Genomic DNA, 12820 nt, shown 5'->3' with positions numbered 1-12820 from the left:
CTGACGTGTCAGCTATTCATCCTGCCCTGCGGTCTGTGCCAGTGCTGTCCCACGATACTAGCTCCTCACGCAGCTGTGTGGAAAAATCTGCCGAATAACAGCAGCCAAGGATAACCCTGTACTCTGAAGTATCTCGCTCTGTTGAAGTACATCCAATAGGAGAGGCACACTATTAAAATCAGTCTGGTCTCCAGCTGAACTCCCAAACCTAATTCTCCTTTATCTTTAGCCTCGTGTTGGCAGAGCACATCTAGATTGCAGCAAGAAGAATCTCATTACGGGGCACTGCAGGCTCATCTTAGATCTCAAACACAAACACACAACAACACTGCCAACGGGGTTTAAGGAATGGGCTGTAGAATGATGATGACCTGGGCTGGAGAAAAACACCTGTGAAGAGAGCTGCAGGGGCCTGTACTTACATGTGCAGAGATTTTTGTGCCTTGGCTGCCTCCTCCTTTGAGCTGTAGCAGACGACAGCGTTGCCGTGGGGCAGGTTCAGGTGGAATGTAATCAGTGGACCGTGCTGCATGCAGAGAGTCCGCAGAGTGGAGCCGTCGATCTGAGGAACAAACGCCACAATGCCTCAACTCAAACACCATCACAGAGTGCCAACCATGGATTACAGTTTAATCCCAGGGCACAGTATTGGAATTTAATCATGTTGCCAGAACCCCATTTCCAGCAGGACAACTGCAGTTTATAGCACTATTAATCTCAGTCATGGGAGGAATAAATAAATGCAAGCTTATAAGCCATGAAATACTAAATACCGACTAAAAGGAGGCTAGAATTAAAACAAATGCTCAATTTCCCAGACATTTCTTTCCAGACTGAGCAAGAAGTTTCACTTTAAATCAAATCTATTTATTAAAAATACATTTCCCTGTATATTGTTTGTCAAGCATCCACAGTACAGCATTCTATTTTCTCTACTGACAGTGCAGACGTGCATTGTGAAGTGACAGAACCAACCTGAGGTGTGAGATTTTTGAGAACAAGCCAATTCGTTGTTCTCCCTGAGCTGTTGTCGCCCCAACTGGAACCTGCCAACACAGGAGAACCCAGTGAACAATGGTCAGCAGGCCACACAACAATACACAATCACAAGGGGGATGCAGATCTTTCACGGTATCTTGACAAGGGCCCCCATCCTGCCTGCAAACCTTACAGTGACTGGACCAGTACATTGGCTAAACTTGCTTCTAAACACAGGGTTGTAGTTCTTCAGACAACCTGCACTGAGCTAACTCTTTATAGGCCATGACTATCATTACTAATCCTGGTGCCCTGCACCCCTGGTCTGATGATTCGCACTCACCGGGGGTGTATCTGGAGTCAGAGCCACCCCAGCCCCCCCCTAGTCTCAGTGAGCTGTTATCCCAGGATGATGGGGGCTTCTGGCCAGTCAGGCCGGGGGGCGGGCGGGACGGAGCGGTGATGCCTTTCGGTGGCAGAGGAACCTTCCACAGCTCGTGAGCCAGAGAGGTGTTAGTGACTGCACCAGGAGTCCATGTGGATTTGGAGTCACTGTTTCTGGCTGTTGTTGGGGAAAGAACAGAGATGAATAGTCTACAGGTGGGGGAGGGGGGCAGGTTATTCAATTTGAAATTGATCTACATTCAACACATGCAATATGTAAACTAAACAGAACTAGCAAAACATCTGGGTCTGATTTAGTGTTAGATATATCTTAAAGCAGTTTTATAGTATTCCATGTTCCATGTAAAAAAAAAATCCACAACTGCTCTAGGAAAAAAACTGAAGCACTCAGCCATTGCAGAGAGATCTCTTCCACACACAGAGCGGTGTGGAAGAGTCCAATGCAGGCGGCGCAGTCACAAGGCCCAGCTCACCCGAAGTGCTTTGTGCTGTACTGCTGAGGGAACCACTGTAGTTGGAGGCACAAATGGATGACCAGGCACTAGTTGAAGGCAGCGTGGTGTTCAGAGATGAGGTTGACCCTGCAGGGACAAGCAGTTGACGGTGTGATGACAGCACAGCAGCACACAGACCACCCACCGCCTCCCAATCCCTGATCCACAGCACAAGCGTCACCCACACCGTGTCTCTCCTTATGCACTCAGACATCACAAATCACAGCACAGCCCTTCACGGTCTACTCTGGGTGCTAACAGAGTGGAAGCCTCTCCTGGACAATTCGCCTGCATGCACTGGTCGACCTTATTGACAGGCCTTGGTGACAACCGCACAAAGCAGATTGAGTTACAGAACCCTCTCTGTGCCTAACAGTAACACTTTACTTTGACTTGTTTTCTGTATTAATAGCACAAGCTTGTGTTGTGGCTTTAATGTGTGAAGTGCTCTGTGGCAACATTGTAAAGGGTTCTACATCAAATAGACTGACTGATGGGTCTAAAGCAGAGTTCAAGAGAGACCACCTACCCCCCAAAATAAGCGGAGGCCATTGAACTTACCATTGTTCCTGTCCCTGAGGTGGTCAACATCCCGGACAGTATTAATGGAGAGATTATTAATCACACTGCCGGGAGTGACGTAAGGGTCAGTTTCAGGGTCAATGTTTGGATATCCTTTCCAAGGCTCACCAGGGCGAAATTCTTAAAAATGCAGAAATTAAAAAAAGGCATTAGACAGTGTAATTGTTGACTATTAATAACAGTAATGCAGCCATACATTTTTAATGGTCTTTTACTCAGAAAAGCTTCACTTTTTTATGGAATTGAGGCCCCCTGTGATACAATCCCACCCCCCCCCCCACAAAACACACAAAATCCCCATTATCTTTTGTGAGCCGAGCTGGCGCACACAAGACACACAAAAGGGAGTAACCCACTGACCTGGTGGCCAGTTGACATTGCTGGAGCCATGAGGCGATTTGGCACGGTTGGGCCAGCCGTCTCCCACAGATCCAGGAGGACTGACAGGAGAGCTACTGGTGTTCATGTAATCAAACGGACCAAAGGGAGAATCATCTAGCCTCAGCCCGGAGGAAATAGCACCTGCACAGGAATGAGTGGGGGGGGGACAAAGTAGAAAAACCAAGTCAACTTCACTCGCCACCATGTAAGCATCTTCACAAGTCAGTAACTGAATCTGAAAGCGACTGACGTACCAGGTTTGCTGGAGTTTTGATCTAATGGGGAGTTAACGGAAATGTCCAAGGCAGTCCATTTCTTCAGCCGGGACTGTGGCTCTTTAAAACTAATACTGCCAATATCCAGGTTGTTTACATTCAAGTTTGAATTCAAGCCTGGAAGAAGGAGAGAAAAAAAAGTTTAGTTGTCAGTGTAAAACTATACATGTGAAGCAGGGAACATCCTGAGCAGGACATTCTGTCCCTCGTACCCTCGTCTGTATTCGCTGGGCAGGGGAACCGGGAGATGGAACAAAGCCCAGATCTCAGATTGCACTGCCGAGGGGACGCGGTCATGCACATTCCGGCGCCATTTACTGCAGCACCTTCGTCAGTCAAATTACAAGCAGCAAACTCAGAGAGTAGCCAGGACACCAAGCCATTGAAGTGAGCAGTTTTACACTGCACCTCGAATGAACATGCTCTTCGGCAGAAGATGGGAAAATCCTTTCAATGGAAATGCACCATGAAGCTGGCGTGTATGCGGACACTCGTATGTGCCATCTGTGTCCTACACCCCAACTTAAACGATTCACATTTTAAGCACTCCACACCCCCCACCCTCCCCAAACCTTTTGCTGGTGTGAAACTGTCTGGAACAATGCAGAGGGGAAGGGATGCAACCAGGTCGGATGGGTAGATTAAGAAAAGCAGACTTATTCACCTCTTGCCGACATACTGTTGTTTTCGTGGCCGGCAAACGTCCTCCCGGCCCGGTGGTGGATGGGCGACACTGGCCCAGCATGGCCGTTGCTCAAGGGAGGGCTAAGAAGGCTATGACTGTGATTACTGCCAACGGGGTAACAGCCTGAAACGTCTGAGCCAGGCATCATGGGGTGCTTCACAGCTTGGTGCAAGAGAGAGTCTGACTGACCTAGGTTAGGATGGGAAGAAAACCCACCTAGAGGGAAGTTACTGAACGAACTGAGTGCGCTCTGCTCTTTCTGCAAGTCAGGAGCGTTCGGGGGCATGAAGTTCTCCAGGTAGGACTTGAGGCCGGGCTGGTGCAGAGAGGGCGGCTGGGGGGAAGGCTGCTGCTTCATCAGGGAGGGGTCCAGGTGGCGCGGGGGCTGCATCATCTGGTGAGACTGGCTAAGAGGGCGACCCTGAGAGAGAGAAAAAAATAAAATAAAAAATGAGCGAGTCTGAAATGGAGAGGCCGATTCAATACGTGGAGAATAAAATGGAGGGAAGACCATTGCAGATGTTGAATGGGAAGTATGAAGAGATGATCGACAATGTAGGCGAGAGCTGTGGTCAACATCTCAAGCTCAGTTAAAGGTCCTGCTCACGTTTCTCACTAACAATTAGAAACTACAAATCCTGTAAGTGACTGCCACCTTCTTGGAACTAAAGGTAAAGCTGTAAACTGAATTGGGCATCTCTTCGAAGGATGGGGAAATTCAGTAAGTCCTCCATTACAAAAATGGCAAATCGACTACACACCACACAGACCCACAGTCCCCCCCTACCTGCTGTTCCTGCTGCTGCCGACCCAGGGGCATGTTCCTCTGGTTCTGTACCTTCTGCTGCTGGATCAGGAGCCGCTGTGACAGAAAGCAGAGCCGACTGTAACCACTGGGAACTATAGGCTACGAATGAGGCCAATGTGACAGTTCTCACTTCAAACAAAGGGGCACTTTCATTTTTATATCAACTCAAATTAGGTTAGATGGAATATATAGATTTGATATTCACTAGGATGTTAATCACATAATACCTCCACTGATGCGCTGTACCCATCCTCTGTTTTGCGATTCATTTTATCTCCAGAAAAGCAGCATTTTTTTGATAACTGGGTTTACAGTCTATCATTCGTTTTGATGTTCACATCATCTAAGTTTGTACTACTACTACATGCATTTAATTAATTCAAGGCATAACCCAGTTGTCCAGCGAGCCATACCTGCAGCTGAGAGATGTGGGAAAGCTGGGTGAGCTGGTTTAACTGGGAGAGCTGGTTTAGCATAGCGACCTGCTGCGGCCCAAACAGAGGATTCAGACCTCCGTTGTTTGGAGGGTACTTTAACAATGATGGCGGAACCTGAGAGAGAGAGAGAGAGTTATTTTAACCTCTCCAAGACGGAGGGAGGCGCAAGCCCATGGCTTTCTGAGTCGCACCCTTTTAAACTGAATTGCCGAAGAGCGGAAGCCCACAGGAGGAGCGGAGAGGTGTTACCTGAGGGGAAAGCAATGGAGGAGGCACTTGAGCGCGGAGATTAGGCTGAGATGAGTTCAGAGGTTGTGCTGGAGGCTGCTGTGTGCTCCTGACTTGTGCTGCTGCATTACTGCCACTGTACATGTTGGGATTGACATTCTGGAGACACAGGACAGGAGAGCATGTTAATCCTCCCGCTCACACCGGACACCAGCAAGGCATGGCAGGCTGAAGAGTGCTTTCCTTTCAGCCAGCACGCCTCTACACTTAAGAGGTTTAGTTTCCGTTTGCCACAAATTAATTTTTTAGGTCGTGACAAAGCAGTAGAGAATTTCCAAAAGCGCTTGCTATCCACACCCCCACACGACTCACCTGTCTAACCGAATTCAAGTTTTGGAGGTTCAGCCCAGACATGTTGCCAGGGCTCTGATTAGGTAGTGCATTGCTCGAAGGGGGAAGCTTCATATTCTGATTAGATGAAAACTGTACATTTGGGGGCTCTTCTGCTACAATGCCATCTTGACCAGACAGGGACAGAGATAGCTGCACAGCACCGGCCAGCAAGCAAAGAGGCAGCGATAGGCGCAGCGGCATCGGGAGCAGGAGCAGAAAGAGACCAGATGAAAGCCCAGCATCCCAAGGGAGAGAAAGACAGGCAGGAAGGAAGGAAGGAAAGAAAACCCAAGTTAGAATAACGAGCAAAAAAATAAGAGCTGGAGATCAAAGCTCGAGGACCCTGTCCCTCACAAATAAACAATGATCCAGCAGCATATTCAACCAAACTCCACTACTCCTCCACCACCTCTGGAATGGGGCAATGTTGTTGCCATGTTATAGTGCAACCTCACCTTATCGTAATAGGGACTGCGCTCCATGGAAGACTCTTTGGAAATGTGGTGGCGTGACCCGGGGCTCTTGCCGATCACACCGTTGTACTCTCCCATATTCAGGCCGTGCTTGTCCACGTCCATGCGTTTATCGGCCATCATCCCTGTGGAAAAGACAACCTTAGTTTTACATTCACGCTGCGACAAGCTCTCCGAAGTTTCAGAGAAAGCAGAGCAAAAATAGTTAGAGCCCTCAAATCCTTAAGGGAAATCAAAGGCATGTTTCGGCTTGGTCGGTCTCCAATTGTACAATTAGCATGCATGGTATTAAAAGTAATTACATGTAACTGCTTTTGAAAGACTGGGTTTAATATTTGACAGAGATCCTCAGAGCATTTTTTTTTTTTTTTTAACATAGAAAGGTTGCTCTTGATGGCATAAAAGATCTCCGGTTTCCAAACATTATTGTTACTGACATCTTAAGAACCTTTATAGACATTCCTGCAATGATTTTATGCCAACATTTCTATTGTAAATAAACATATGCGCTACCTGTAGGCATTTCCATCTTATTGCTCTTCAGGGCTTCTTCAGAAGATTCCCTCTGAAAAAACAAATCCAGGCATTTGACCTTTAGGTTCAGTTCAGTTTTTAATTTTGTGCTCTTACTCAAATTGCACAAACTAAAAAGACATACTTACAGAGAAACCAATATTGTTGTTAAATTGCTTCACAAATTGATTCATCCACGCATCATCCTGCTTGCTACTACCTCCTTTAACATTGCCCTGGAGGGAGGGGGAGAGAAGAAAAAAGAAAAATCGAATTGAGCTGAAATTGATATCAATCATTTACTCAAGACCAGAGCAAAATGTAATACAAAGTAAAGGATGTGTACAGGTAATCCATCCTTAAAGCACAGTTCTGTTAAAGTATCAAACACTTTGTCCACACTCCCTGTCCTAGACATGAGTTACTGGTTCAGGTTTCAGAATTTGACCACAGATTTATCTCCTTCTGGGACACTAAACAAGACAGCAGGATTCATTTCAGGGGAAGGAATTCAATACAACTAAGAAACCAGCTCCCCTCTCCATCTCACCTTTGGAGGCATCTTCTTCATGTATGAAGGCCAGTTCCCAGATGGGCTCATCTCCTGGGGTGGGTTGTTCTTCCACATCCCGATCTCCACATCCTCCTCCTCCCAGCTTGGCTGCCCTGTCCCAGACATGCTTATCTCTTCGCCACACCAGCTGTCTTGCATAGGTTTGGGTCCTAGCATCACAACACAGAGAGGACCACTCAGTCATGGACCAGTAAAGCAAGGAGCAACGGTCAACTCCCAAACTCATGTCCTTTCAGAAGAGAATAAGAGTTGATTTTGCAAGGCTGTGCAGTGTGGCTACTCACAGTGGTTATTTAATGCGAGTGGCGGATGTGGCGAAATACCGCAGGGCCCTCTCAGACCGCTCCTTTGCGAGACTAATGTAAATTATAGGATCGCCACAGGCATCGTAGCAAAGCCATGAAAGGGCAGGACTGTTTAGTGAAGCCCATCTGATTTCACCCACATAAGAACCCTTTACATATTGAAGAAAATGCTTTCAACAGGTACAGGTCAATTTAAAGAGATGGTTCCGATTGCACCGCTCTCTGCAATGCTACCCCGCCACCCCCCGGGTCTCTGCTCTTTGGTCGGCAGGCTCACCGGGTTTGTGTTGTGGCTGCTGTCCCACCGTGGCGCCGCTCCAGCTGCCTGTACCTGCGCTCTCCCCACCCGGCTCCTCCCAGCTCGTACCTGTATCCATGGGCTTGCCCCAGGCTGACGTGCCATTGTCCACAGCCACAGGAGGGGCAGAGGACTCCCCCCACGAGGACTCCACTTTAGGCGGTGGCGGTGCGTATGGTTCCCCCCATCCTGTGGAATAGGAGATGAGTAAGGATACAAGTGTTGCAATTAAAATAAACCATTAACCTGACATTAGAAGCTGAAAGTCTTGGGACATGAATATATGAAAAACAAGTGATCTGAAAGTCATCTTTGGAAAATCTAGTTCAGAATCAACTGTAAAGCCACTTAATTTGGTTAAACATTTTCAACAAATTACATTTCTCTAATGAAATTTTAAATTATGAGTAAAATTAAAGCCATAATCATTTTTCTACATTTTTAGAAAGGTTCATGCTGAAAGCCTCAAATGAGATCAAAATGTTGGGAAGCAAATGTCCCATTTTTTTTTTTTTTTTAATAAAAACATTTTAGTTTAGTACAAATTGTTACTTTTTTAAGTTTGAGCACGTTTCATCTTTCATTCTTCATGGTATTCAAGCATTTGATGGATATAGTGTAGGTCAGAATAAATGTCTTTTTTTTTTTTTGCAAATCACTAACTTGAGGTGGAGCTGGAGCAACCAATAACTGCCTGGAGCAGAGCAATAAAAAATAAAAAAAAATGTTGCTGCTTCAAATGCCTGCTTTTTCGGAGATCACACAATACCTATTACAGGATGGGAAAAAGGGCTTTTTCAAATTCTGAACTAGTCCTGTCTTTGGCTTTTGTACACGAGGGGACACCAGGGGGCAGTACGGACCTTAGTACAGGAAAACAAAGGAAGACTAATATATGGGAGAATGATTTGATTGCATTTGAGGTTTAAATATACAACATTCCTGGACGGAAATCTATTCAGCCTTTTACCGTTTAAACTCTTAAATTCCTAGTTATAATTACAGTTGGAAAGCCAACAAACATCTCCCCCTAATTTTGCTACATTTGTTTCCAAAGAAACAGATGTTACATCAATCCTTACATACATTTCCACATTGATGTAACGTTTGTTTACTGTAGAAGACAGCTGATCCCTCAGCACAGCCTTTCTCCGGGGAGAATTTTCACTTTCACCTTCCACCTCACGATCCAAATTCCCTCTTTAAAAATAGCCATGCTTTGATGCAGTGTGCTGCTCAAGTTGCGGCCATATGACTGCAGCATCAGCTATGATGAAACTCAAGCCTATTTTTCCCCTTACACAGCTTGCCTGGAAAAAAGTGGCACTGGCCATTTCTTTACACACTGGTTTATTATAACAGTTATAACCTTAATTGTATTAATTTAAATCTATTTAGAAGACTATGCTCTATATTTGTGGTCCATTTAGTAAAAAAACTTTCAACCGACTGCCCTTTCAAAATGACACTGGTGCACAGTTCACAATGTTTCTGTAAGAGGCTGGCTTGCAAGCTTTAGAAATCCTAATTCTCTTATTCACGTGCTTTGTGTAAGTGGGCACAGTGGCTTCAGGGAGGGGAGGCAATTCAATGTGCACAAAATTCCACAAGCATAATGTAATCACTGCTGTTACAAATAAAGCGAGGGAGACTACTGCAGCAGCAGGGCATTTCCCTTGAGTAAGTGGTACAGCACTGGCGCATGCAACACTAAAGCAGGGGGTGGGGGGGCCAGAAAAACTATTTAGTATTACCTGGATAGCTCAGGCTTGGGATTTTCTGTTCTTCCAATAGTTTCTAAGCTCTCACTGATTTACATTGAAGGGCAGAAGAAATACAACTAACACCAATGTAAAGACATAGAAGACACTTCTGCCACTCACCCGAGCTGCCGGTCTTGTCCTTGCTGGGTATGGCACTTGGGGGCGGCTGGGATGGTGGTGGCTGCTGCTGCTGCTGCTGCTGCTGTGGCGGCGGCGGGGGTGCCTGTGCTTCCGGCTCAGACACGCTGTTCTTGTTCCACATGTTCACGTTATTGTAGTTGTACTTGTTGGGGTCCCCCCAGGCGGCGGTGCCATCGTCAATCTCCATCTTGCGCCTGATGGACTCAGGGGAAGGCTCCTCCCAGCCCGTTGACTCCTCTTCTTTGGGAGCGGCAGGGATGGGGCCCCCTAGCCAGCCTGATGACTTGTTTGGGGCAGGGGGCCCAGACTGAGGGGCAGCCCCACCCCAGGAAGAGGAGTTTGGGGCTGGGGCAGGGTCCTGGGGTTTGATCCAGTCTGGGGAGTTATGGGGCTTGGCGCTGTCGCCCCAGCCCGAGTTGGGGTGGCTGGGTTTAGGAGGCTCTCCCCAGCCCTGGCTCTGATTGTTGGCCTTGCTGAGCTCCCCCCAGCCAGTGGGGCCACTAGTGTTGGGAGTGTTCCCGCCTCCGTTTCCCTTCCAGGTATTATTGTTACCGGACCGAGCCGGCTCACTCCAGCCAGACCCAGAGCGGTCACCGTCACTTTCCCAGCCACCTGAGACTGGCTTGGGAGCCTCCCCCCAGTGGTTCCCCCGTTGGGCCTCACTTCCCCATCCCTCACCTCTGGCAGGTGCCCCCCAGCCTTGGTTGGGCTTCTGTCCTTCCATCCATCCCTGTTTGACCTTTTGTGCATCATTCCATGTAGAAGACTTGTCTTCCTTGCTATTCCCCCATGACTGATTGCTCTTGCCCACTCCTGTAGCAGCAGAACTCTCCTCCCATCCACCCTGGCTGCTAGAGCCTTTGGTGTCTCCCCACCCAGAGGCAGGCTTTCTGTCGGCCCACTCAGATACTGATGAGGTATCACTGCTGTTGGTGCTGGGCCTGTCCCCCCATCCCCCTGAGTTAGATGCCTGGGAGACTGAGCCACCCCCACCCCAGGCCTCTGTCCCATTGTCAGTTTTTTTGTCAGCGGCTAAGGCGGCCTCCGTGTCCCAGGCGGTGTTCTGTCTGACTGGGGTTTGGCCCCAGCCAGTGTTGGACAGGACGCGGGGATCCAGGTCATTCCTGGACAGCACTGTCTGGACCAGGCCCTGGGGGTTCGCCTTTCTCCGGTCACGGGTACGGGACCCATCTCCACTCATTCTGTCACTGCGGCTGCCTGTGCTCTCGCCACTGCCCTCGCTGCCCGCCGATTTGGCCCACATGCTTCCCTGCTCGCCTGTCTGGGACACCTGCCCAACACAGCCCCCAACCCCCAGAGCGTCGTCCTCCAGGGACTTCCATCCGGTCGTTCCCTTGCTGCTCCCATGAGCGCCGTCGTTGGAATGCTGATTGTTGCTGGGCAGATTGTTCCACTCCCCATTGGAGACCTTAGTGCCAGTGTTTGAAGAAGAGGATGAGGAAGAGGAAGACGAGGAAGATGAGGCACTTCCCCAGGGGCGAGGGATCCTCGTGGGGGTGACACCATTGCCTGCTCCCCAGGCTGCCCCAGAGTCCCATCCTCCTCCACGATTCCCGACCCCGTTATTATTATTCTTAAAAGAAGCAGCAGCAGTGGATCCATTCATCCCAGACTGCATTAGAGTTGCATTCACAGTGTCGCCCACAGCTTGGCCTTTAGGGACTGGGCATTTGTCTCCAGAGTAGTTAGTGCCTGTGGGAGCTCCCCATGCCGTGCCATAAGACCCGCCGTTCATTCCATCGCTGTTGCTCTTCTGAGAAATGGAAGTGCCATTAGAAACTGAAGAGGCCTGGAGCTGCGGAGAGCTCCCTGAGCCCACACGCCAGGCTCGATGCCCCGTGGGCAGTTCGTTCATCTGCATTGAACCAGTAGAGTTTGGTAAACTAGAGGTCATCATGTTAGTAGTGTTATTTGGTCCATTCATTTCAGTGTTAAGGTTTTGAGGTTGCTCGCTTAACGAAACCTTACTTGTACCATTGACTTCAGATTCAGAGTTGTTGTCCTGGAGGCTCCCCCAGGAAGTGTGGGCTGAGATGCCCATCTTAGAGTTAAAACTCTGACTGCTGGGCGATTGACCTATGGTGCTACGTTGAATATTGGTGCCACCATTCCCATTCCCCACCGGCCCATGTGGATTTTGCCCACTGTTTTCCAAAACAGGCCAGGCACCATGGTTGGCATTTGGGTTCAAAGTGCTTGGATTTATACCTCCATTGGTTGAGGAACCTAGGGTACCCCATGCATTTAATTTACCATGGCTACTTTCTGTTAGCTTGCCGTTGGGATTCTCCCCAGGGCCTTGACATGTGCTTAGCATCGAGCCATGGGGTGTGCCCCACGGACCCTTAATACTCCCATTGCCCACATTATTGCCGCCGTTCGCAACCATAAAATGAGAACCATGTCCATTGCCGTGTCTATTGCCATCGCTGTCGCCACCAATGTTCCCAGAAGCCATTATACTAAGGTTTTTCTCCGACCCAGAGCTTGAGGCAGAGTCAGCATCCATACATTCTGAGGCTAACTCTGGGTCACTACCAGTGATAGAAGGCCAGGCTTCCTTGTCACAGCCGTCTACGATAACTTTGTCCCAGTTGGTGTTCAAGTCGCTGCCAGGTGATCCAGAACCCCAGTGGGAATTTTCATAATGAGATCCCAGACCAGTGTGATTCAAATCTGTGGGGAGAGAAGGATAGACACGTTATTTCCTCCAGCTGTGGGCGGGGATTTTAGATTTACAAATCCAAAAGATCCCAGTGCAGACACCTTTAAAGGGAACACTGCCAGAAAAAAAAAACTAAGGTAGTAAATCACATCCAACATGTTGCATTTTAAATCAAACTGATAGAAGCACCAAGGGACTCGTTAATTTTGTAATGTTTACCCTGTGCAGTTGGCGAACAGCAGGGCACAATGCTGAATAATGGCTTACAAAGAAAAGGAATTGAGAGTTTGTAATTACATTTGAGTGATGTGTGTTAAGGGAAACATTATATTAAGTGCTATGGATTCAGCTGGTTGTTTCATTGTCATTTCAAAAGGAAAGAGGGTCTGTGAAGTGATATT

General features: G+C 48.1%; 1 protein-coding gene across 7 annotated transcripts in view; it reads right to left on the bottom strand.

Annotated features, from left to right (window-relative positions):
• LOC136712281 (trinucleotide repeat-containing gene 6A protein) overlaps positions 1–12820 on the bottom strand; it is a 37957-nt gene that overhangs the window by 2367 nt on the left and 22770 nt on the right. For 2 of the 7 annotated variants that reach the window (XM_066688751.1, XM_066688752.1), the window contains 18 exons: positions 9713–12430; positions 7809–8018; positions 7203–7375; positions 6802–6888; positions 6653–6704; positions 6122–6264; positions 5646–5816; positions 5295–5432; positions 5022–5159; positions 4588–4662; positions 3780–4221; positions 3095–3232; positions 2820–2981; positions 2439–2579; positions 1857–1964; positions 1322–1540; positions 976–1046; positions 423–562 (listed from right to left, as the gene is read on the bottom strand). In XM_066688751.1, the coding sequence (XP_066544848.1) occupies positions 423–562; positions 976–1046; positions 1322–1540; positions 1857–1964; positions 2439–2579; positions 2820–2981; positions 3095–3232; positions 3780–4221; positions 4588–4662; positions 5022–5159; positions 5295–5432; positions 5646–5816; positions 6122–6264; positions 6653–6704; positions 6802–6888; positions 7203–7375; positions 7809–8018; positions 9713–12430 (5326 nt within the window). The remainder of the gene's footprint in view (positions 1–422; positions 563–975; positions 1047–1321; positions 1541–1856; positions 1965–2438; positions 2580–2819; positions 2982–3094; positions 3233–3779; positions 4222–4587; positions 4663–5021; positions 5160–5294; positions 5433–5645; positions 5817–6121; positions 6265–6652; positions 6705–6801; positions 6889–7202; positions 7376–7808; positions 8019–9712; positions 12431–12820) is intronic. The other 5 variants (XM_066688757.1, XM_066688758.1, XM_066688755.1 and 2 more) reach the window with 4 other exon arrangements.

The sequence above is a fragment of the Amia ocellicauda genome, chromosome 17 (genome assembly GCF_036373705.1).
Source record: "Amia ocellicauda isolate fAmiCal2 chromosome 17, fAmiCal2.hap1, whole genome shotgun sequence".
In the NCBI taxonomy this organism is placed as follows: domain Eukaryota; kingdom Metazoa; phylum Chordata; class Actinopteri; order Amiiformes; family Amiidae; genus Amia; species Amia ocellicauda.
The sequence above is the reverse complement of the archived record's forward strand: the minus strand, read 5'-3'. Positions and strand labels throughout refer to the sequence as shown.